The sequence below is a fragment of the Theobroma cacao genome, chromosome 2, assembly GCF_053813885.1.
Source record: "Theobroma cacao isolate CCN51 chromosome 2, ASM5381388v1, whole genome shotgun sequence".
In the NCBI taxonomy this organism is placed as follows: Eukaryota; Viridiplantae; Streptophyta; class Magnoliopsida; order Malvales; family Malvaceae; genus Theobroma; species Theobroma cacao.
This window is the reverse complement of record NC_142640.1, coordinates 48073542-48095356: the sequence shown is the minus strand read 5'-3', so window position 1 is coordinate 48095356 and position 21815 is coordinate 48073542. Positions and strand designations below refer to the sequence as shown.

Below are 21815 nucleotides of genomic sequence, written 5' to 3'. Positions count from 1 at the left end.
ATCTTAAGATAAAAAAAAATCAAAACCAAACAAGCTCTTAGTCGATTTTCAATTTTAAAAATTTGAAATCAAACAAATCAAAAAAATAAATTAATATTATATATATTATTTTTATATTTTTAAATTTATATAAAATATATATTTTATAACTAAGTTATTGTAAGACAAATGTTATATTTTTTAATGTTTAAATTATTTAAATATTGTTAATATTGTGATTTAAAAAATGATAAAATTTTAACCTTTTTGATTTAAAACCAACTCCATCGAATCAATACGATTTTAATTGATTTTTTAAAAACATTTTTTTTATGTATTTCATTTTACGTAAATATGACAAATCGAATTGACCGAACCACCTAATTACTCACCCTTACAAATTTCAATCTATTATGCCGTATCTCTATTTAGACTTGTTTTTTTTTTTTTTTAAATAGTTCTCTTTTTGAAGTCCAGTGATTTCCATTTACCATTTTCTTTTATTTTTTTTTTCAATTTTTTAACAAGAAAAACATACTTGTCACCAGATCATCAGAAATTATCTGGGCCAAGTTTCATCTTCCAAGTCCGCTAACTTGAAACCTGAATCGCCAGGGGCACCAAATGGCCAAAAAGTCACAAATATCATTCCCTCAAAGAAAAAACAGTAGAAGATAACAGAGGAGTGGGGGAAGTGAATAACTAACGCCAACATTAGCATTGCTTTAACTCTGTTCAACAAATTAAATGTTGAGATCTTTCGTACTCTTCAATTATCCTCCTTTCCCTGTTTTTCTCTTCCCTACTCGATTTTTAATCAGGTTACATGAACTATAGTATCATTAAAATCTCTCCATCAAACCACATAGCTATTGCCTTGCAATGGTGCAAATAATGCCTCAATCCCAAAAATCTTTTATAAAATGGAGCAGCAAAGCTATACCTGCATATGAAATTGCCCATCCCATCTCACGATGGAATCTGCCGGTGAAACCAGAAGTTGAGAACATGTATTCAATTGAAATAGATATGGCACAAGGTAGTTGCACCAGATACGATGCAAACATACCATTTACTACTTCAAACAATTGCTAGCTTGAAGATCTAATACAGAGACAACAACTGAGACTTGTGATCAATCCCATTGAATACGTAAGTGCCAGACATGGGAACAAACTGTTTCGTTATAAGCTGCAACAAATGCAATTTAGGGCACTTATAAGAACACCAAGGAATAAGAACTATGCAAAACCAAAATCATTTTTTCATAACTGCCTCCATTTAGACCATGGCAACATGCACTTGAAACACATAGCTGATAAAAAGACTAAGATGCTATACCTTGATCACCTCTTGTGATGCAATTCCTCCAATGAAGGCAGCGACTGCATGGAGCTCTGCAGCACCAAATCGACACATTTCATTTATAAGGTCCTCTGTCAATGTTAAGCCATTGCAACCAAAATCATTAAGTAGGCCAACAGCTGTAGTTTTTAACTGAGATATATCCTCATCCATTCCACTGGAAAAGAATAACCACATAGTTAGCATGCAAACTCAGGTTATGATACTAACAGAAGGAAGAAATAAAAAGAGTTAGGCTTACCCATCAAACTGCCCAGGAAAACTGTTGAAATTTGCAGCATAGCGGTCCACAGCTCTTAGAAGAATATAGAATCCCACAGCAATACTACATATAACCACAAGAGCATAGGTTGGAAGCAAGACATATCATCAAGATTTGGATTGTAATCAAAATCATAATTTTGCAAATTGACAATCAAAAATCAGATCATAAAACACAGAAAAAAAATGAAAACACTTCATATGAATTTTAGACAATAAGCATTCATGTAAAACAGGGGAAAGGAAAAAAAAATATGCTAAAATTAATATGTAAAAGAATAAAAAAGTTCTTAAAATTCACCTTTCAAATTCAGAAAACAATATACCTAAACACGTACAGCTTCTCAGCAACTTATAGTTTAGGAGAGTCAAACAAATTCATATTTATGTGATTTTCTAACTGTTTAAAGAAAGTTTAGGAACCCCAAATTCCTCGTAGAAATCAAAAGAAAGATAAAAGCTAAAGCAGTTTTCTTTATTATTATTTTGATTCTATAGGCCTTCAGGAAAGGGTTTAAAGTCTTTTGCTTGAAAAAGAAATGGTAAATTTTTAAATAGCTGGTGTAACTGCATCTGTTTGGACGTTCAGGTCTGGGGCAAACTTGGAGTGGTTATGAAAGTTTCAATTTCAGAGTGTGTGTGTGTGTTTTGAATAGCTTCAATTTCAAAATCACAGAGTTAAAGCCCTAAACCAGTACCAATCAAAGCAATATGTCCCAGGCATCAAAAACTGGAATGGCCAATACACAAGATCCTACTAGATGTTTCTCTAAACAACAGACTATGCTAACTGACTTCCAGGATTTGGAAAAAATCAGAGAAACACAATCGTAAAGTAAGGACCCACTCTGTTACTATAACATTACAAAGAAGACCAGGCAAATTCATTTAGTTTAAGCACGTTATATGACATATAGAATCCTACGATGTAGTGTTAAACGATCACTCTATAAAAGAAAGTTTTCATCTATATAGGGCAATGCATTTGGTCCAAAACAGATCAAAGAACATCATAATATTCTGAAAGGGGGAGAGACTGGAGATTGGATAATGCACATAATTTCGAACTTTGGAAGCACTAAAATTTAAGTCAGTGGCACCTGTAATCTTCATCTGTTAAATACTTCTGCAGCTCAGGAAGGGATGGGTTATTATACTCATCCTCAATGAGGCGATACCTGCAAACCTACAAAGTAAAGATTAGAATGCCTAATTGATGGTCAGCAAGTCAAAGAGCTATAAATGAATGAGAACTTCTTCTATATAAGCTGTCAAAAATAGGTTATCAACCCTCATTTTGTGCTTTTGAGATTTTGCCCATGTGTGCTCAAGTTAGCTGAGGGATATCTCAGAAGGGGCATGCCTCTTTATAATCTCTCTGGAATCACCATTAGGGTGAAACCTCAGCAATATATTGCACAATATTCTATTTGTCATAACATAAACATTCAGGCATGGGGGATGCTGATAATAAAAATAAAGGGCAGAAAGATCCAATTAACAGAAAAACAAATGACAAAAATTAGCCCAGAAGGCCAGAACAGCTAGTGATCACCAATAGGATTAAGACAAAATATTATTTAACAAAAAGCATTTAACAAAGTACAATAGAGATCCATCAAGGTATTCTACAAAATGATACTATAGGCTCCAAACAGTTTACACACTTTAATAGAAATTGTGATAAAGATGCCACTTACCATCAAAGTGCTTCTCATATCAATGAGGATACAGGCAGTAGATTGAACCATAAAATAACAGACAGATGCAATTTAACACACTTACTTTGAGTTTTCTTGCATTTTTACAGAAGCTTTTTATTGTTGCCTTTGGGATACTATTTGGATCTCTGCCAATTTTTTTAAGAATATTCCTAACTCGTTTTTCAATGACAAGAAAATCAGCCTCAGACTTAGCCTGATAGATCTTCTGCAAGTTTACGTAGTGCCTACACAAAAGAATTGATAGAGCGGTCACCCTCAATTTTAGATAAAAGAAACAGCTAGAAATTTTGCATGGATCAATCACTAACTCAGTTGAAGATGTCATATCTGGTATGGACCCCTCAAGCGGTGCCTCCCCACCACCTTCATTTGCAATGAACTCCTGCATAAAGTGCACAATTGCAAAGACTAAATTTGATCAATAGAGACTTGCAGGAGATTGAATAAATTTAACTTGAAGGGCAATCATAAACATTTATAGCAGGATGGACATTGATTAAAAATTCAATAATTTAAAGAAACTTTACATAGACAAATTAATATCAACAAGAATGTTGCATGGAAAATGCATGTTAAACCTATGCATAACACTAACAAATAGCAAAATATCATGCCACCAGAACGCAATATAAAGTCCAACTTTTTTTCTCTCCACAAACAGGCATGCCCGCGACACTTCCCATAGATGGTGCCACTTAAATCAAACAATCAGAGAATAAAAAATTGACAATTACTTCAAATTATTGAGATGTCATTGCAAACTGAAAGTTTATCTAAAGTTTTCCCAAAAATATTTGAAGAAAGAGTAAAACAGTTCTGAGAAACAAGTCAGCTATGCAAATAATCTGCTCTAGTTATAAAATTATAAAAGCTCTAGCCACCATTTAGGATCAGCAAGCCTCATTTAGGTTTTTCAGAGAGACTCTAGGGTTATAACTAAACAAATAAATGATTCTACGCTTGTATCACTCTATAACTGTTCATTACAAGAAAAAAGATATGAGTGACATTCTAACCGATGCCAGTTCAGCCACAATAAAGTGAAGGGAATTTAATAATTAATTGAGATTTTTGTAAGTGCAAGTTAACTTTTAAATCACCAACCTTCAAAGCTGCTACCATCACCCAAAAGTCAGAAGAATTAGAAGCAACTTCAGCACAGCTATCAATAATTATCTGCTGCAAATCTGAACCTGAGATAAAAAAACAGAGGGTTAGGTTAACCACCAACCAGAGTAAAGTCTGATTTTGCAGCTGATGCCAACTCAACGCTGGAAACCAACTAATAATGAATGCAAAGGATACTGCATGACAATTAGTAATAGAAGCTTGGTCAAGAAAAGTAAAGAGTTTACTAATCATAAAAAGGATACTTTGCCCACTCAATTTGTTTCACGTCAATAAGTTCTTTGTCCAAAATATAGTTACAACTAATTTCTTAATGTGAACAGACAGCAAGTTTCCTCAAATCTGCTTCCCTCATAAACCTAACGCATGAGAGCAATACCAACTCCAATCCCAGGAAAAAGCATTGCCATGGGTCGGTTAGCTGGATTACATGGTTCAAGGCAGTACAAGCCACAGATCCTTCTATAAAATCAATGTACTTTCTCATTGTATTTCCAGATGATACAAAGAAGTTTTTATGGAAATCCTCCAAAAACTTTAAACCATGCTTCTGCTTAAGATAAACTTACTGATTCCTCGAGGAGCAAACACTTTGAAGGAGGCATCAATAGCTTCTTTATAGTTGTCTTCATCCATTGCAACCATCCTGGCTTTGAGAAGTTCCTAAAATGTCCAAGAACTAAAACTAAATCCACTGACATAAATCAGAAGAAAAATTTAACAGATAAAATTTGCAGAAATTTTTAAACCTTGAACTCTCTTTTCTCTTCCCTGGTTGATGGAAGACTACCTCCATGGCTTTTTATCCACTCGTCAGCCATCTTCACAAGGATGACAACATATGGTATGTGTTTATGAGCAACAGGGTCTTGCACATTTAGGTCAATAGCTTCTGCAAACCTATTATTCATATATGCCAGTCAGAATTCTAATAGTGGAAAACAAAAGGATATAAGCTTAAAGTTCAATGAATATTCACATATATTCTAAGGACACATCAGAGGTCAAAACATTGAGAAAAAGACATCATTAGAAGAATTACAAGAACTCCTTGAGGATACACCAAAAGTACAGTTTCATCCTAACATAATAGAAAATTATCTACTACCTCCCTCAACAAGAAGTTAAGTGTAATAAAACTTACCACTGACCATAAGTGAGGAGAGTATTTGGTCTCAGGGAGCTGAGTTTAGGTATCTCATAACATACAAAGATGTAATGTATTTTCTATCTAATGTTTTAACAGTTAAACTGACATCATAAAACCATTATGGTGCAAGCCAATAGCAAATAGAAATGTATAACCATGCACTGAGAAATAAACCAACATACAGCATTAATTAAAAAAATAAAATAAAATAAAAAATCACACCCTCTCAGTTCAGGCCATGGGTTATTCAACCGAAGGTCATCTAGAAAATGATCAGGCTTTGATTCAATCACAGCATGTTCCTGCCACAAGCAAAACTTAATGATTATTATTAAACCTTTTCCTTCATTTTCTCCTTGCATCTTGTCTAAATTTTAAAATGAATAACCATCCATTTCCTCTTGACCTACATAAAAATTCATTTGAAATTAAAGATATTTTCATGCCAATATCATTTATATCTCTGAGATGTCCATGGTGATGGGATGAAAGTGCAAAAAATGTAAACTACAACATGTTACCTTTACACTAATGCGAACTAAACCTGTTAAGCCATAGGAGCGAGCAAAAATCAACATCACATTTGCTTCTCTACAGATTCTATCAAGCTTCACCATAGATTCTTCCACCAGCTGAAACGACATCATAGTCAAAAGGAATGAATCAAAATATAAGTAAGAATAGAATCACAGGATTTTTCTAAGTAACAAAGCAACACAAACAGACTGATAGAGCTATTTTAATTCCAAATGGCCTTTGCACACATACACATCAATAAGAACCAGACTTACCCCTAAAAGAGAAATTGACAGTACCTTGTAGCAATATAATAAGAAACCTAACAGTTAACTTCATCGCTGAAAGTAAGTAGTTAAGGAATGGGAAGATTGGATACCTGAGTGGCTACAACTAAGGTAAATTGAGAAAAAAAAGATGGGTTGGTGTCGATCAAAGCTTCGGGATACTCTTCAATAAACTTAGCTTTAACAGCATCATTTAGCTCTTGGAGGAATGAGCAAACACACTTGGCCTTTGACTGACCAAGACTTGACTCATCCACTAACCCAGAACAATACCCAAAGAGGAGACAAGATTATTACAAAAATGAAGATTATAAAAATGGAAAAAAAAGAGGGGGGGAGGGGGAGCACTATAAAACTTACCCATAAAATTATTTCCAAGGTCACCCAACTCAACCTTAGATCCATCAACTATTGTAATGCTTCCAACACCACCAAGAACAAGATTCTTCAAAGTCTCAGAACCAGTTGGCCCACAATTTAGTAAACATATGCTTGCTTTCTCTAAAGCTGCTTGCCCTTGTTCACCCCAGATCCTGCCAATTTTTTTTTTTTAATTTTGTTAACATTTCGAATAGGCACAGCAACTTAAATTATTCGGGAGGAAAAATCTATTGAAACTTGAATTTTTTTACTCTTTTTTTTTTGGCAAAGATAGAAAAATTTAAATCAAAAACCTAAAAAGGAACAAAATCTAATTACAGTTGATAGGATACCTGAGCTGACGATCATATTTTGTTTTAGGCTCCGCCATTGTTAACTTAATTGCTTCTTCGCTTGCTTACTACGCACAGTTACAGTCCACGCACTGTCCGTGTGCGTTTTGAGGACAACGCCGAGGCTGTCAATTAGTGCAACGGTGTGTTTTACAAGGCAGACCAAAATAGCAGTATGATTATTTGATTATTGATTAGCCTAAAATAGCGTTCGCTCATTGCTTGTCGCTGCTCTGATCTGCTGTGCTCAAAAGTAAGGGGCCCATTGGGCTTGGTCTTGGGCTTATGCTGCTTAAATATTTCATAAGGTTTCATTGTTTGCTGGTGTGGGGCAGTGCGAATCAACATAAAGAGCAGCTTAGGCTAGCTGTCGCCTTGGTGATAGAACTGATAATTTTATATATGATACAACAATACTATACAAACACGACACGGATTTAAACAGACTTAGGTTTAAACTGATCTTGTCAACACAATTCAAATATGAATAAATTATATATTAATTATATCAAACCTGCTTAACCCATTTAAGATCCATATAAGATACGATGTTAAGAATTCTAGGCTTGGTCAAAAGTGCAAGATTGAACAGTTTTTAGGCGTGTGATTCTCACTGTTGCTGTGTCCAAAGTACAAAATAATTGCAGTTAGAATCAGCCTTTGAAACTAAGGAAAGCATAAATACTTGCTAACCCAGTCTAAACCTTGCTCAGCAAGAATGAGATGAATGATGACTTTCTTTTTATAAAGACTTCAGATGAACGATTTACTAAGCATTAATGGGTCTTAGAAAATATCTGCAAGGAGGGGGCCTTCATTTAAGTCCTATGCAAAAACTGAACGGACATTATAGCCTACAAATCCAAAAAACATTGATGAAATATCAATAGCAGAGCACTAGAGCAAAAGTAAAAAATTAAATAGGTGAAAAGGTGCCATGAATCAGTGCCATGAATTATGCTAACGATAGATGAAATAAAAGCATGCAATTAACAACATAAAGAGAAAGCAAAACATCTTACTATCAGATTAAGGATCATGGCAAAGGGGTTAGCTAATGGTGCTCATTAAGTCTTTTGGTGGTTGGCATCGAAACCTTGAACCAAATCTGATCTTTGATTGGGATGATTCAGATGAAGGGTTTACGGGAGGGGAAGGGCTATTGATCCTATTTCCCTGTTTCATGGCACAGCCAACTGGACTTTAAACAGTAAAATAAATGATCATAGGGAAACCATTGCCTAGCTGAGAGTGCACTAGAAGAAACTTGAACAAGAAAGGTTTCAAAATCCTCTTAAGCCAATTCTAAGGCCATATGCAAGATCCTTCAACTTGTGTTCATCTTCCTCTGGAGGTTAATCACCAGCTTGCTAACTTAAAGCAAACTTGTTCAATGGAAACAACAACAAAGCTCTGAATATCAAACTTTAGCAATCAGCTAAACATCAATTCTTATGGGGCCAAGAATCTAACCTTTAGTAGCAATCCAGCCATCAAGCCAGGTGTAGAGCTACCACATCTGAATATCAAAGATAGTTAAAAGAACTGAGCAGTTGAGAACCGAGATGACTCTAAATTCTAACAATCTCCACCCCAATTTGATAAGCTTTCAAGAAAAAAAAATTGAAATGAAGTTGTTGGCAGGTGCCATTTCACCATCACTTATCAGCCAACCCTAACTCACGCTCACTTTCATTTAGCTGAAGAACATAGCTTCCGAAAGCAAATCATACTTTCTTTACACATCAACAAGAAAAAGAACAGCTCTTCCAGTTAAAACTTGGTCCTTCTGCAAACACCAAGCACATATGTTCTCAAAGTGATGTGATCATGGTGCACAATTTAAGCCAGTTTAGATAACAATGTAGCTGATGTAAGCTGCAATGCAGAGCTTATAACAAGCGCGAATGCAATTAAAGACTTACATATTTACTTGATTCAAACCCTAATGAACACTAGCATAATTAAAGATGCTAGTAATAAATTTACTTAACCAAATCATCAAACATTGCTCAAACAGTTTTTGATTTTTCAGTAATTAATTAAAGCTTCAATAAAGGCTTAATTTCGTAGAACAGTTCAGAGAACTGTGTAAATTTGCAAATAACAGATTCAAAATGGAAAACTAAAAATTTATTACAACTATTAGTATTTGTTTCATTTTTCTTTTCAATTTAACAAGAAAGGAGTAACCAAATCTACAACCTAGGGCTAAAATAGGAAGGAAAAAAAAAAGAGTTCAAATTCACATAATAAACTAGTTTCATTCACTAGTTAACAAATCCACAACCGGATCGGCCAAATCCAGAGCCGACTGTGTTGAATTCAGAAACAGCATTCCTTTGGCGGCTAATAGCTTCTTCCTCTGGAGACACCTGGGCCCGTAGACTCTCGCTGTCGCCGCGAAGCAAGGGAAGCCGTCAATGGATGCGGAGAAGGTTTGACCGCCGCCAGACGGCGGAGAGGACGGGGAGATCTGAAAGAGGGAGCTGATTCGGTGCGATCTGGCGCTGATCCGTGAGTCCCTGAGGCGAGCTAGGGCGCCGGGTTTGAGATACTTTAGGAAGGTTTCGGTTCCGGTCAGGGAATGCCTGGCTAAGGATCGGGTTCTCCTGTTCATGATTGGAAGCGAATGGGTTAAGCGACGGGGAAATAGAGGTTTTTTTTTTTTTTGTGGTGTTGAGAAGGAGGGAGATAGGGTTTGGCCGTTTGGAAGATTAGGGTGGATTTTTAAGGAGGGAGAGAAAGCGGGAAAGTGAGGGAGGGAATGGGGGGTTTGAAAGAAGGGGTCAGGGCTCAGAAGGCGCGGAATTGAGTAGGGTTCTAGGGTTAGCTCATGCCTGCTGCGTTGGTCTGGCATCCGGGTCGGGTGAGTCCCTAGCGTTTTATGTCAAGGTGATGTATGGAGCCATGGTCCACTCTTGGTGCACCCCAAAATAGGAGCACCAGGACCAGCCCCAGCGTCTATTCTTATTTCTTGGTCTTTACTCTTTAACATCGTCTGATTTTTTTATAATTATTGATTAATTACGGTGATATTTATGAAAAAAATTATAATTAATGTATTATCCCTTATTATTATTATTATATCCTTTTGTTAAATTAGCATTTTCTATTATTACGTGCATTATGAGTGAATATTTACTTATAAAATTTAAAATTTGAATGTAAAATCTTTTTACAATATAAATTTTAAAATTTAAATAAGTGAAAGTGTTTAGTTTTAAAAACTATAAGTTATTTAATAATGTTTAAATTAAGAGGATAGGCACAAAAAGTAAAATTAGTTTTTGTTTTATGTGCAATTAGTATGTAATATTAATTTATGATAATAATAATAATAATAACTTTCCTAAATAAAAACATTATTTATAAAGTCATATTTCACAAAATAAGAACGTTATTTTTTTTCTTATAAATAAAATAAGAACTTTTATTTATTGTAATTTCTAGCTGAAATTGTCCAACTTGTTTTTTTTTTTCGAATTTTTAAAGCACTGTCAAATTTATTTTTCAATATTTGCTACTTTCTCCAATGAAGTTAGATCAAATTTTATAGTTTTTAACATCTATTTCTTTTAATTTTTTTGACATGATATTTCTTAAAAGTTTACATTAGTCTAATATAATATTAATGAATAAAAACTATTTCAAATAATCCAAAAATAACAAAATTGAAATTTAATAAAAACAAAAGGGATAATATATATATAGTTCTCCCGTGTCTCAGGGCCAGCCCTTGTGTAAGGCCACCCAAGGAAGTGTTTAGGCCTCAAATTTGAAAAGTCTTATATTTTTGTAATAATAATATAATTAATTATATTAAAAATATATAAAAATTAAAATAATTAATAAAATATTTATCTATTATCTCATATCTAATAAATATTTATTTTCTCCAACTTCCACGTCTATATTAATCTTAAACTAATTATTTAATTTTTTATTAAAAACATTTTAAAAATAAAAAATAATTAATAAATGATATATTCTCTCACTTTTTTAATTACGTGTCTTAAAAATCTTAATTTTTATCACTTATCAACTAATTTTTCTTTTCAATTTATAATATTCACTCTTGAGTTTTTCTTCCATTATTTGGTCTATCTTCTTATAACTTCATATTTTGTCCAAATAATATAAGGAAATATGTTATACTATGGCAAAGCTATGAGCTTTATTTATGATTTACAATAAATATTTAACAATTATGTATTATTATTTTAATATTTATAAATTTTTTTATTTTAATTTATAGTTTATATTATATTATTATATTATCTTTATTTTATATGATAATTAATTTATTTGAATTAAAAAATTTAATTATTAATTTTATATTAATCATTTAAAAATATATAAAATAATTATAATAGTTAAATATTTTTGATACTTCATAATAAATATTTGAATATGTCGAATAGAAAATATGAATTTAGTTATTCAAAGCTTTTTAAAAAATTGTATTAATTTCAATAAATTGACTTTTTTTGAATATTTTGTTTTATGCCTTTAAGATCATTGAACCGTTCTTGTCAAATATACAATTAGAGAAATATATATTTTTTAATCAATAGGAGAAAAAATCGAATTTAACTTTTAAGTGGAAAGAAACATTCACTTATCATTAAATTGAATGTAAATTTTTATTTAATATTCAATTTGCATATGTGAATAATATTAATTTGATCTTTTTTTTAATTTTAATGTAAGTAATATAGAAGGTACAAGTAAGCATAAGAGTTATGGAGTCGTGGCAAGCTTGGCAAAGGATAAAACTCATGAACACATCTTTACATTCTTTCTATTCAATTCCTTGTGTAAGAGAAAGCAAAATTCAAGTGTTTAACTGCGGTAGACTTTTTTCGTTTATTTTTTTTAAATTGGAAAGTAAAAATTTCAAGTCAAGCATTCAACGTCAACTTCTTATTTCTTTTTTATATTTTTAGACAGGATGGAGCAGTTGGCCGAGGTGCCATAGACAAGTAAGAGTCTTTAAGAAATTTCATATTTCCTTTGTGCAACATATGGCAAAGAGATGTAAAATTCCAGCCTATAACCTCTTCCGTCAATTCAAAACGTAGGCATAATATTTTTAAAATTTATTGAAAATTTTTTATTAAGTTTAATTAAATATTTATATTTTATTTTAAATTAAATAAATTATTATTATTATTTATTTAAAAAATAAATTTTATTTTATATTTATATAAAAATTAAAAAATAACACATCTTCGTACTGTCTTATCATATTATTATTTATTATAATAAGTGATTATATTATGTCAAATTTAATTAAATTTAATAAAAATAATAACTTATTTTAATTTATAATTAACATTTTTTTAAGTATTTGTTTTTTTTTTAATTTTTTTGAAACGAATGATTTTCAACTTTCAAAGATTAACAGCTATGGTGGGAAGCAGAGGAAAAAGCTAAGCATCGTCAACGTGTACTGGTCCCCACCTAAAAGATCCAATAACAAAAGCTGATAATTTTTTCTTCCATAAAAAACCCAATCTCCATAAAGGCAAACCACGACCGTTGATCTGACACCTCATTGAAAGTTCAAAACCTTCCATATATTAGGCCACAATCGCATGCGACTGCGGGCCACACCAACTTCCTGGACACCCATCCAATATGCCATGTGGTCCCCAGATCTTATGGCAATGTTATCTGATGGTAACAAGCAATTGGGTTGATGCCACTAATGGAATAAACATGCACCGCAGCGGATGAATTATTGACCCATTAACAAATGTGTAATGCGGGAATAGTATGTTACCACTTGCCCCATGCGAAACTTCCAAAACGTTTCGCCCCCAAACAAAAGAAAAATTCCTTTAGACTCCCTTCTCAAATCTGGACCCACATTCCACGGATCGAAGACAAAACAAACCAAGATTTTCCCACGTGGCAGAACCGTAGTGGGGAGTTCAAGCTAAAATCGCTAGATCGGAGTACAGAATCGCTTAATCCCAGGAATTCCGGAGGCATCAGCTCTGAACTGGCCAGAGCCGTTCTACAAAGCGGGCACGCAGCCCTAGGGTCTTTCTCATTGCGCCCATTCTCCACACGCCCTTCTCTTTGTCTTCTTTGATAAATTAATATATATAAAAAAAAGAGAGAGTCAGGAAACGGCCATGAATTGCTGTTAGGTTCCCTTCACCGATTTCCTTTGCCCTTATCTTCTGCCTACTGCCATTTTTATGTGAATGCGTGTTCGTTAAATCGAGTGATCTTGATCGTCCTACGTCATGTATATAACGACCTCATCCTCAGCTTCTTCCTCTCTCTTAAGAGCAGCTTCCTCTTATTCCCGGACTCGCCTTTTCCCTTCTTCATTTCGGAATCTCACTTCGACTAATCCCGGCTCTCCTTCTCTCGTCAGCCACCACCGATCTCTCACCTCCGCCGCCGTTCGTTCGTTCCACGGCTCCGTTCCGCGGTGGAGCCACCGTCTCGATTGGAGATCTCCTCTTAGCCTCCGTGCTCAGATCAGAGCTGTTACTCCAGTCATCGAACGGTTGGAGAGGAAGTTTGCTACTATGGGTACTGCTCTCCAATACTTTCGGAGCTTGTCTTTTGCTTCATTTTGAATCTGATTTTAGCTTAAATTAGACATTTTATTGCGGATTTTAGTTTGCTTGATTAGTTTTAACCTCTCAGTCAAAGTCTTAGGTTGCTTGATCGGATTCAATTAATGAGAAGCCTCAGATTTTTAAAACTTTTTATTAGTTTTTTTTTCCGAATAATAATTAATAATTACTTTTAAAAATTTTCACTAGACTCTAGTGACTGTTCAATCTTAATTTTAAAATTAAATTGAAAATTTATCAGCTGAGTGTTTTTATTTATTTAACCTTTTCTTATATGATTTTCAGCTTCTGAACATCCTTTCAAGGCAGTGTTGACAAGTCTTCCCAAGCCAGGTGGTGGCGAGTTTGGAAAGTTCTATAGCTTGCCTGCCCTGAATGATCCAAGGATTGGTAAATTTTCTCGTATAAGTATATATATGTACATTTACTTGATGACTTTGATATACTATTTCATCCCTTTGTCCAATTTAGTTGTTTCTCCTAGTTGTCTGGCTGATAATACCTGCTCCTTGTTTCTGCTGTATATGTAACAGATAAACTGCCATACTCTATCAGAATCCTGCTCGAATCTGCCGTTCGTAATTGTGACAACTTCCAAGTGAAGAAGGAAGATGTTGAGAAAATTATTGATTGGGAAAATACATCACCAAAGCAAGTCGAAATCCCCTTCAAGCCTGCTCGTGTTCTTTTGCAGGTGTTTCATAAACCTGGTTTACACAGACACAAACATAAGCATAAATTATCATAAAAAGGGCTTCAAGCTGTCTAAGTTTTTAGTTCTTTGTACTAAAAGAAACAAATGATGGTTTTGTTTTATCTTTAATCCATTTGTTTTGTTCTCAGGATTTTACGGGAGTGCCAGCTGTAGTCGACCTTGCTTGTATGCGTGATGCTATGAACAAGCTTGGCAGTGATACAAGCAAGATTAATCCTTTGGTGCGTTATGTTTAAGTCATTTGCATCAGTATTTACTGTAATAGAGTTCTGAAATATTGTCAACCAATTGCTATTTTAGGGGATGGTCAATTTTCTTGATGCCATAGGTTGAGGTCGCAATATTTTCATATTTTTGACTTAATAAGGTTGGGGATCTTAAGATAACTTTACATGTCATATTAATGTGCTAGTTAGTGTGAAAGCATCTTCAACTGCTCCTATGCTATCAGTGTGAGACATCTGTTTTTCCACTTTTTATCCTAATTGTTATTTATATGATATATGGGAAGTTATCTAGAAATTTCTAATTGATAACAGCTCAATGATATGGACTTTTGAAACTCTTTTCCAAATGTCCTGTTACAACATGCCTGGCTATCGTGCAATAATATTTTACTGTATCCTTATAGCGTGTTGCTGAAAATACCTTGTATTCAGGTTCCAGTAGATCTTGTCATTGATCATTCAGTTCAAGTTGATGTAACAAGATCAGAAAATGCAGTGCAAGCAAACATGGAGCTTGAGTTTCAGAGGAACAAGGAAAGGTTTTCTTTCCTTAAATGGGGGTCTACAGCTTTCCGTAATATGCTTGTTGTTCCTCCTGGTTCTGGTATTGTGCATCAGGTATAATTTGGAAACAGAGTGCAATATGCAATGAACACTTTTGCAATAATGTGTAACAAACTTTTTATCAAGTGATGACCAAATAAGCTTATGTTTGGCATTACTTTGAATTTTTCATGGATGGTTAATCTATGTGAATATTTTGTCAAATTGAGTTGACACCAAAAAATTTCAGGTTAACCTTGAATATCTTGGACGGGTTGTGTTCAACACTGATGGCCTGCTCTACCCTGATAGTGTGGTTGGAACTGATTCCCATACAACTATGATAGATGGGCTAGGAGTTGCTGGATGGGGAGTTGGAGGTATTGAAGCTGAGGCAGCCATGCTTGGTCAGGTATGTATTGTCATGGAATAATAACATATTTACCCCAAAACTGTTGATCAACTTTGTTTTGTGATGATATCAATTGTTGTTGGTTAAAATCTGTACCTCAATTCAGTAGAACATGGTTCTCCTTTGTTGAACCGACTGCAAAGTAATGTTTCCATGCAATATGCTAAGCTTAACGGTTAGAGGTGAACCTGAAATTTCACTGCACGAGTGTGAAGACTCTTTCAATTTATGTTGCCACATTATTTTCATGTGTGTGCAACTGGTCTTTACCTTGCATTCCTTGTTGGTAACCAATTAAGGTGATAATAGTCTAACGACTTGAGAACAATTGTAATCCTGTACATTATCCAACTGTTGTTGACTGTTCTTGTTTTCCCATTCATTTGTTTGAATATATGTCGTTTATTATTTGCATTTTTCCTAATGTTAATTTTTTTTTTGAAATTGACAGCCCATGAGCATGGTGTTGCCCGGTGTTGTTGGATTCAAGTTATCTGGAAAATTAAGAAACGGTGTGACAGCTACAGACTTGGTTCTAACCGTGACACAGATGCTGAGGAAGCATGGTGTTGTTGGCAAATTTGTTGAGTTTTACGGTAATGACTTTTTATTTGGCTGATCTTAAGTTACTCTTAGTTCCTTAATTGCGTGGCTCTTTTATTTCCTATATAAGTTCTTAAATTTGTATGTATTCGTAGGGGATGGTATGGGTGAACTATCATTGGCTGACAGGGCTACCATTGCTAATATGTCTCCTGAGTATGGTGCAACCATGGGATTCTTCCCTGTTGATCATGTTACTTTGCAGTATCTCAAATTGACTGGCAGAAGTGATGAAACTGTGAGTATTCTACTAAATCCTATAACTTCCTTCAATCTGCAATTATTGAAGCACTAGATGACATCCGTGTCGTTAAATTCAGGTGGCAATGATAGAATCATATCTCCGTGCAAATAAAATGTTTGTTGACTACAATGAGGTAAAAACTTTACTTACTTTTTCATTTGGACTTTTATCCTTTACACCGATCAGCTTCCAGTTGTTTTTTTATCTAGATATAACTAATCTAGTTTTTTCCTTTTCTGTGTGTTTTCCTCCCAACCCTAATCTTGATATGTTCAGCCCCAACAAGAAAGAGTGTACTCATCATATCTCGAATTAAACCTTGCAGAAGTTGAACCCTGTATTTCAGGACCAAAGAGGTTTGCTTTTCTGCCACTATTTCTCATTTGTTTTATTAGGGCATTAGCTTCTTGTTTTTCTTTGGCATTTTTGTATATTCTAAATATGATGTGTTATATTAATTCAATGTAACTGCTGCTATTCTTTTCAGACCTCATGATCGGGTTCCTTTGAAAGAAATGAAGGCTGATTGGAATTCTTGTCTTAATAATAAAGTTGGTTTCAAGGTGAGTCTTGAACCTGCTGTGTATCTAAGTTCTTGTTCATCTATGTCCTATCTAGTGCACATTATCTTGTTTTAAGGAACAGTTATTTACTGTGAATTGCTTGATAATTCGTTTGTTTAACTTTCGAGGGTTAGTTGAACAAAGCACACAACAATTTGATATAAAGTATGATGATCAAGAAAAGAAAAATTTACCTGGCTACAAAGTGGAGGACAAATATCTTTGATTGCATGTGATGCGCAAGTGGCCTAACTCCCCAAATCAGATTGTTGTCTACTATTGTACTGACTTAGTAATGGATGTTAAATATGCTATCATGAATCTGACATGTAGAACAAGAAAGCCATCTACTAATGATATGACTCTTCATATGGACAAAATATCTCCCTTTTCCCTGTTTCTCAACTTCTTACCTCTCTAATCTTCCAAAATATCTATGCTTTGCTTTTGCAAAAATCTGGTGTCTAGGGCACCACAACCACACGGTAGAAAAATAAAGGATAAAATAATATGGTTAGGCAGGAAGGACATGAAATAAACCAGGTTTGATCACAAATTCTCTCCTTCAATGTGCAAATTTTTAATAGAGTGATTTACTTTCTGTTAAACTTTTAAACATTCTGCTGAATGTTTTACCATGTTGCAGGGTTTTGCTGTACCAAAAGAGGCACAGGACAAAGTGGCAAAATTTTCATTCCATGGGAAGCCAGCAGAGCTTAAGCATGGCAGTGTTGTGATTGCTGCAATTACGAGCTGCACCAATACATCAAACCCAAGTGTGATGCTTGGAGCAGGTCTTGTTGCAAAAAAGGCTTGTGAGCTTGGTTTACAGGTTTGGCATGTTTATGTTTTATATGTTTCTGCTACTCTTTCCTTCTCTCTTTTGTTTTCTCCCTTCCATCCCTCTTCTCTTTTTTCTTTCCATAAAAGAAAAAATCTCACTCCAGTGTATTCAGTCTTCCTTGCTTTTCCTTGAACTTATGAATGCCAACATTAATGTTCAAATGAAATTGCTAAAATAATTGTTCTTCAGGTCAAGCCTTGGATAAAGACAAGTCTTGCACCAGGTTCAGGAGTTGTTACAAAATATTTATTGCAGAGGTATTGCTTTATTTCTGCTTGTATTTGAAGTGGACTTGGAGTAATACAGTTTTCCTTTCTAAAATATTCTATAGAAATTATGAGAGAATTGTTTACTAATTTTGGTTTATGTCGTGCAGTGGGCTGCAAGAATACTTGAATAAGCAGGGCTTCAATATTGTTGGATATGGCTGCACAACATGTATTGGAAATTCAGGGGAATTGGATGAATCAGTTGCCTCTGCTATTTCAGAAAATGGTACCATTGAAATTTTAACTGTAAAACTTCTGTTGGATCCATAATTTACCTACAGTCAGCTTGTAATAGTCAAATATCATGACGTGTGCTAACTTGTTGGTCATATTTCTTTGCCAAGATTAATGTTCAGTTTTTGCTTGCAAATCTAATTTGATTCTAATATTCTACGCAGACGTTATAGCTGCTGCTGTGCTTTCTGGGAACCGGAATTTTGAGGGTCGTGTTCATGCCTTAACAAGAGCCAACTACCTTGCTTCACCACCTTTAGTTGTTGCCTATGCCCTAGCTGGCACGGTACATAATATCTGATTATTTACTGGTGATGCCGAAATTTATGAAAGTTACTTTATTCTCATTATATAATCTAAATAACCTGTGTCAACTCAAAATCTTGGGGAGTTTATTGATGATCAACGTGTAAATCAGATAATTGTTGTGTATCTGGATTTAATTTTCCATGCAAAAAAATCAGTTTTTATTCAATAAGTTTGTTTAATAATTTATAAGTCTTATCCTGTTCTTAAGTGTTTTTAACTTCCATCTCCTCATGGGAGAGTGGAGTGTGGGTTCAGGGCTGGCATCACTGGCATTTAGTCTGATTGATCATTGCATTTCATTTCATTTGCATGGTTGGATGGTAACAGACTAGCATTGCATGCATTCTATAGCTGTGCTTCTAGTGAAATCTTGTGGCCTTGGTATGGTATTTGGAAATGTAATTTTAGTAGAATTGTGGGAATGCATGGGGGTAATTTGCTAGTCTATGATAATTAATTTCACATCATGCCATAGGTATTTAGCCATAATATTAGTCAAATCTTGCTTCAACTGTTGCTTTGTTTGGTTATGTGTGTGCATTAAGATGACAGCCTGAGTGTCAAAATTACTTAGGAAGCAATCTTTTAGCAGAGATCTTTACAAATTACCTTTTTTTTTTTCCTTCTTTTTTTTTTCCTGATAAAAGGCTAATAGCTTTTTCCGTATCATTCTTGATAATCAATGAGTAACTGCGACTACTTTCCAGGTTGACATTGACTTTGACAAGGAGCCAATTGGAACTGGGAAGGATGGTAAGAGTGTCTATTTTAAGGATATCTGGCCATCTACTGAGGAAATTGCACAGGTAGACACCCTAAAATTTGCATAGGAATTTCAGTTTTCATGTGTTTAATCATGGAATTATTTAGATTGGGCTCTCTGCTGTTTAGGCTGTTCAATCCAGTGTCTTGCCAGAGATGTTCAAAAGTACTTACCAGGCTATTACAAAGGGTAATCCCATGTGGAATCAGCTATCAGTGCCATCTTCCACCATGTACTCATGGGACTCCAACTCAACCTACATTCATGAGCCTCCATACTTCAAGAGTATGACCATGGAGCCTCCTGGGGCCCATGGGGTAAAGGATGCCTACTGTTTACTGAACTTTGGTGACAGTATCACAACAGATCACATTTCTCCAGCAGGGAGCATCCATAAGGACAGTCCTGCTGCAAAATACCTACTTGAACGTGGGGTGGAACACAAGGACTTCAATTCTTATGGAAGTCGTCGTGGTAACGATGAAGTGATGGCTAGGGGAACTTTTGCTAACATTCGCCTTGTGAACAAACTGTTGAATGGGGAAGTTGGCCCAAAGACCGTACATGTCCCTACAGGAGAAAAACTCTATGTATTTGAAGCAGCAATGGTGAGTTCTTCATCATTAAAGCCCACTGCGATTCCTTACAGGACCAATTTGTTATTTTAATAGGAACAAATCTTGATCTCTTAGCAGTGCTTTCTTTTTCAATTTTTCAATACAGAGAACTTTTGTTAAGCAAAAATGATAACAAATTAACTCTTGACCATTGTACAATCCATTTTTGTCTTGTTATGAAATATGATTAATTAGCACCCAGTATGATTAAATACTAAGCTGTACAATCAACCTGTAATTTCAGAGGTACAAGGCTGCAGGACATGACACCATTGTTTTGGCTGGAGCTGAGTATGGAAGTGGTAGCTCCCGAGATTGGGCTGCAAAAGGTCCAATGCTATTGGTAAGTCTTGATTTGGCCACATTAAAGAAATTATCATTGGTCTTCAGATGCACTTGCCCTTTTTTGTCCTCCTGAGTAACTATGTTGTATTACAGGGAGTAAAAGCAGTGATTGCCAAAAGTTTTGAGAGAATCCATCGTAGTAATTTGGTAGGAATGGGCATCATTCCACTTTGTTTCAAGTCTGGTGAGGATGCTGACACACTAGGTTTGACTGGTCACGAGCGTTATACCATAGATCTCCCAAGCAATATAACTCATATAAGGCCTGGCCAAGATGTGTCTGTCACAACCAACAACGGGAAGTCTTTCACCTGCACTGTCCGCTTCGACACTGAGGTACTACTAAATGGTTTCAATTATTTGCTTGTTAGGTGCAAAATAGTATAGGCATTCATCTTCTGCAATTGTGTGATTATCTCTCCAATTTGTCAGTCACTGTCAATGTTAATGCCTGGTAACGTTTTAATGGAAACTGCAAGTACTTATCTTGTACTCCCAGGCTCTCAGCAATCATATGCTTGTGATGTGATTCACTGGGTAATATACTAATATTGCATTCCATGCATCAAATGCTGCTACAGTTAGGAGTAGTGAGATCAATTTTAATCGTGCTAAGTTATACTAGCTTTATGTTTATGGGGAATCTCTCTCTCTCTCTCTCTCTCTCTCTCTCTCTCACTCTCTCTTTCTCTCTCCCTCTGTTTCCCTTTTTAAATGTTGCCTGTTTAGATAAAAGTTTTTATCTCAGATTCAACTCTTCAGTTATATACATTTTTCCTGGTTTTTTGAGCACAAGCCCTATAATACCAAAAGCTAACTGTGGTTTCATTTGCAGGTTGAATTGGCCTACTTCAACAATGGTGGTATACTTCCATATGTTATTAGAAACTTAATTAAGCAGTAAGTGCCATTGGCTGGGAGCCTCATGCCGTTCCATGAGTTGTGTCCATTGTAAAATGTGAGATGCAAATAAAGCTATCAAATAACTTAAAAATTCCCATCAATGGGACCTTGTAGTTTTCCTTAAATTGAGTTTTGCAGACAGGTCTAGTCTGTCGATGAACAGGAATATTTCGAGAAATGTAAGTTTTAATTTTTACATTGGTGTAGTTGGGGGTGATTGCTTCTTTCGTTGTTTCCCGATTGTGAGTTTAAAAAATTGCTGTTTAGACAACCCAATCTGCACCAACTTATTCCCCAAGTCGACTGGTTCGACATACATCCGACCTATAACTTTTATCCTACCAATTAACTCTTGTCAATGGCAGGTGTAGCAAAGAACGCAGTGCAAGTAAACATTACTCTCTTAGAATATTTCCCTTGGAGTGTTATGTTCTTGTTCTGTGGTTACCCACGTTGTCTGCAACCAGCAGGTTGAATCTGGACAACTGGTACGGAATAG

At 34.9% G+C, this 21815-nt stretch overlaps 3 protein-coding genes across 4 annotated transcripts; 1 reads left to right on the top strand and 2 right to left on the bottom strand.

Annotated features, from left to right (window-relative positions):
- Positions 1-871: 871 nt before the first annotated feature.
- AXR1 (NAD(P)-binding Rossmann-fold superfamily protein) lies at positions 872-7286 on the bottom strand. Of its 2 annotated transcripts, XM_007045582.3 has the most exons (14): positions 7124-7286; positions 6771-6943; positions 6503-6666; positions 6129-6239; positions 5830-5909; positions 5207-5357; positions 5027-5120; positions 4434-4522; positions 3638-3711; positions 3391-3553; positions 2706-2791; positions 1586-1669; positions 1321-1501; positions 872-1170 (listed from the first exon to the last, which is right to left on the bottom strand). In XM_007045582.3, the coding sequence occupies exons 1-14, from the start codon at positions 7159-7161 to the stop codon at positions 1084-1086; spliced, it is 1575 nt and encodes a 524-aa protein (XP_007045644.3). In that variant the 5' UTR covers positions 7162-7286; the 3' UTR covers positions 872-1083. The 2 variants fall into 2 exon arrangements, with proteins under 2 accessions (XP_007045644.3, XP_088660002.1); XM_088803876.1 differs by having other exon boundaries at positions 3391-3711.
- A 1948-nt stretch (positions 7287-9234) lies between these two features.
- On the bottom strand, positions 9235-10065 carry LOC18610099 (uncharacterized). The gene has a single exon (XM_007045581.3). It carries the CDS (start codon positions 9981-9983, stop codon positions 9387-9389), a length of 597 nt encoding a protein of 198 aa, XP_007045643.3. The 5' UTR covers positions 9984-10065; the 3' UTR covers positions 9235-9386.
- A 3045-nt stretch (positions 10066-13110) lies between these two features.
- LOC18610098 (aconitate hydratase, cytoplasmic) lies at positions 13111-21512 on the top strand. The gene is made up of 20 exons (XM_007045580.3): positions 13111-13678; positions 14011-14115; positions 14259-14419; positions 14569-14661; positions 15100-15285; positions 15461-15622; positions 16074-16218; positions 16321-16463; positions 16546-16602; positions 16746-16825; positions 16957-17032; positions 17679-17864; positions 18066-18133; positions 18253-18371; positions 18544-18665; positions 19396-19494; positions 19580-20059; positions 20313-20411; positions 20507-20749; positions 21249-21512. Exons 1-20 carry the CDS (start codon positions 13384-13386, stop codon positions 21315-21317), a joined length of 2988 nt encoding a protein of 995 aa, XP_007045642.3. The 5' UTR covers positions 13111-13383; the 3' UTR covers positions 21318-21512.
- Positions 21513-21815: the final 303 nt, after the last annotated feature.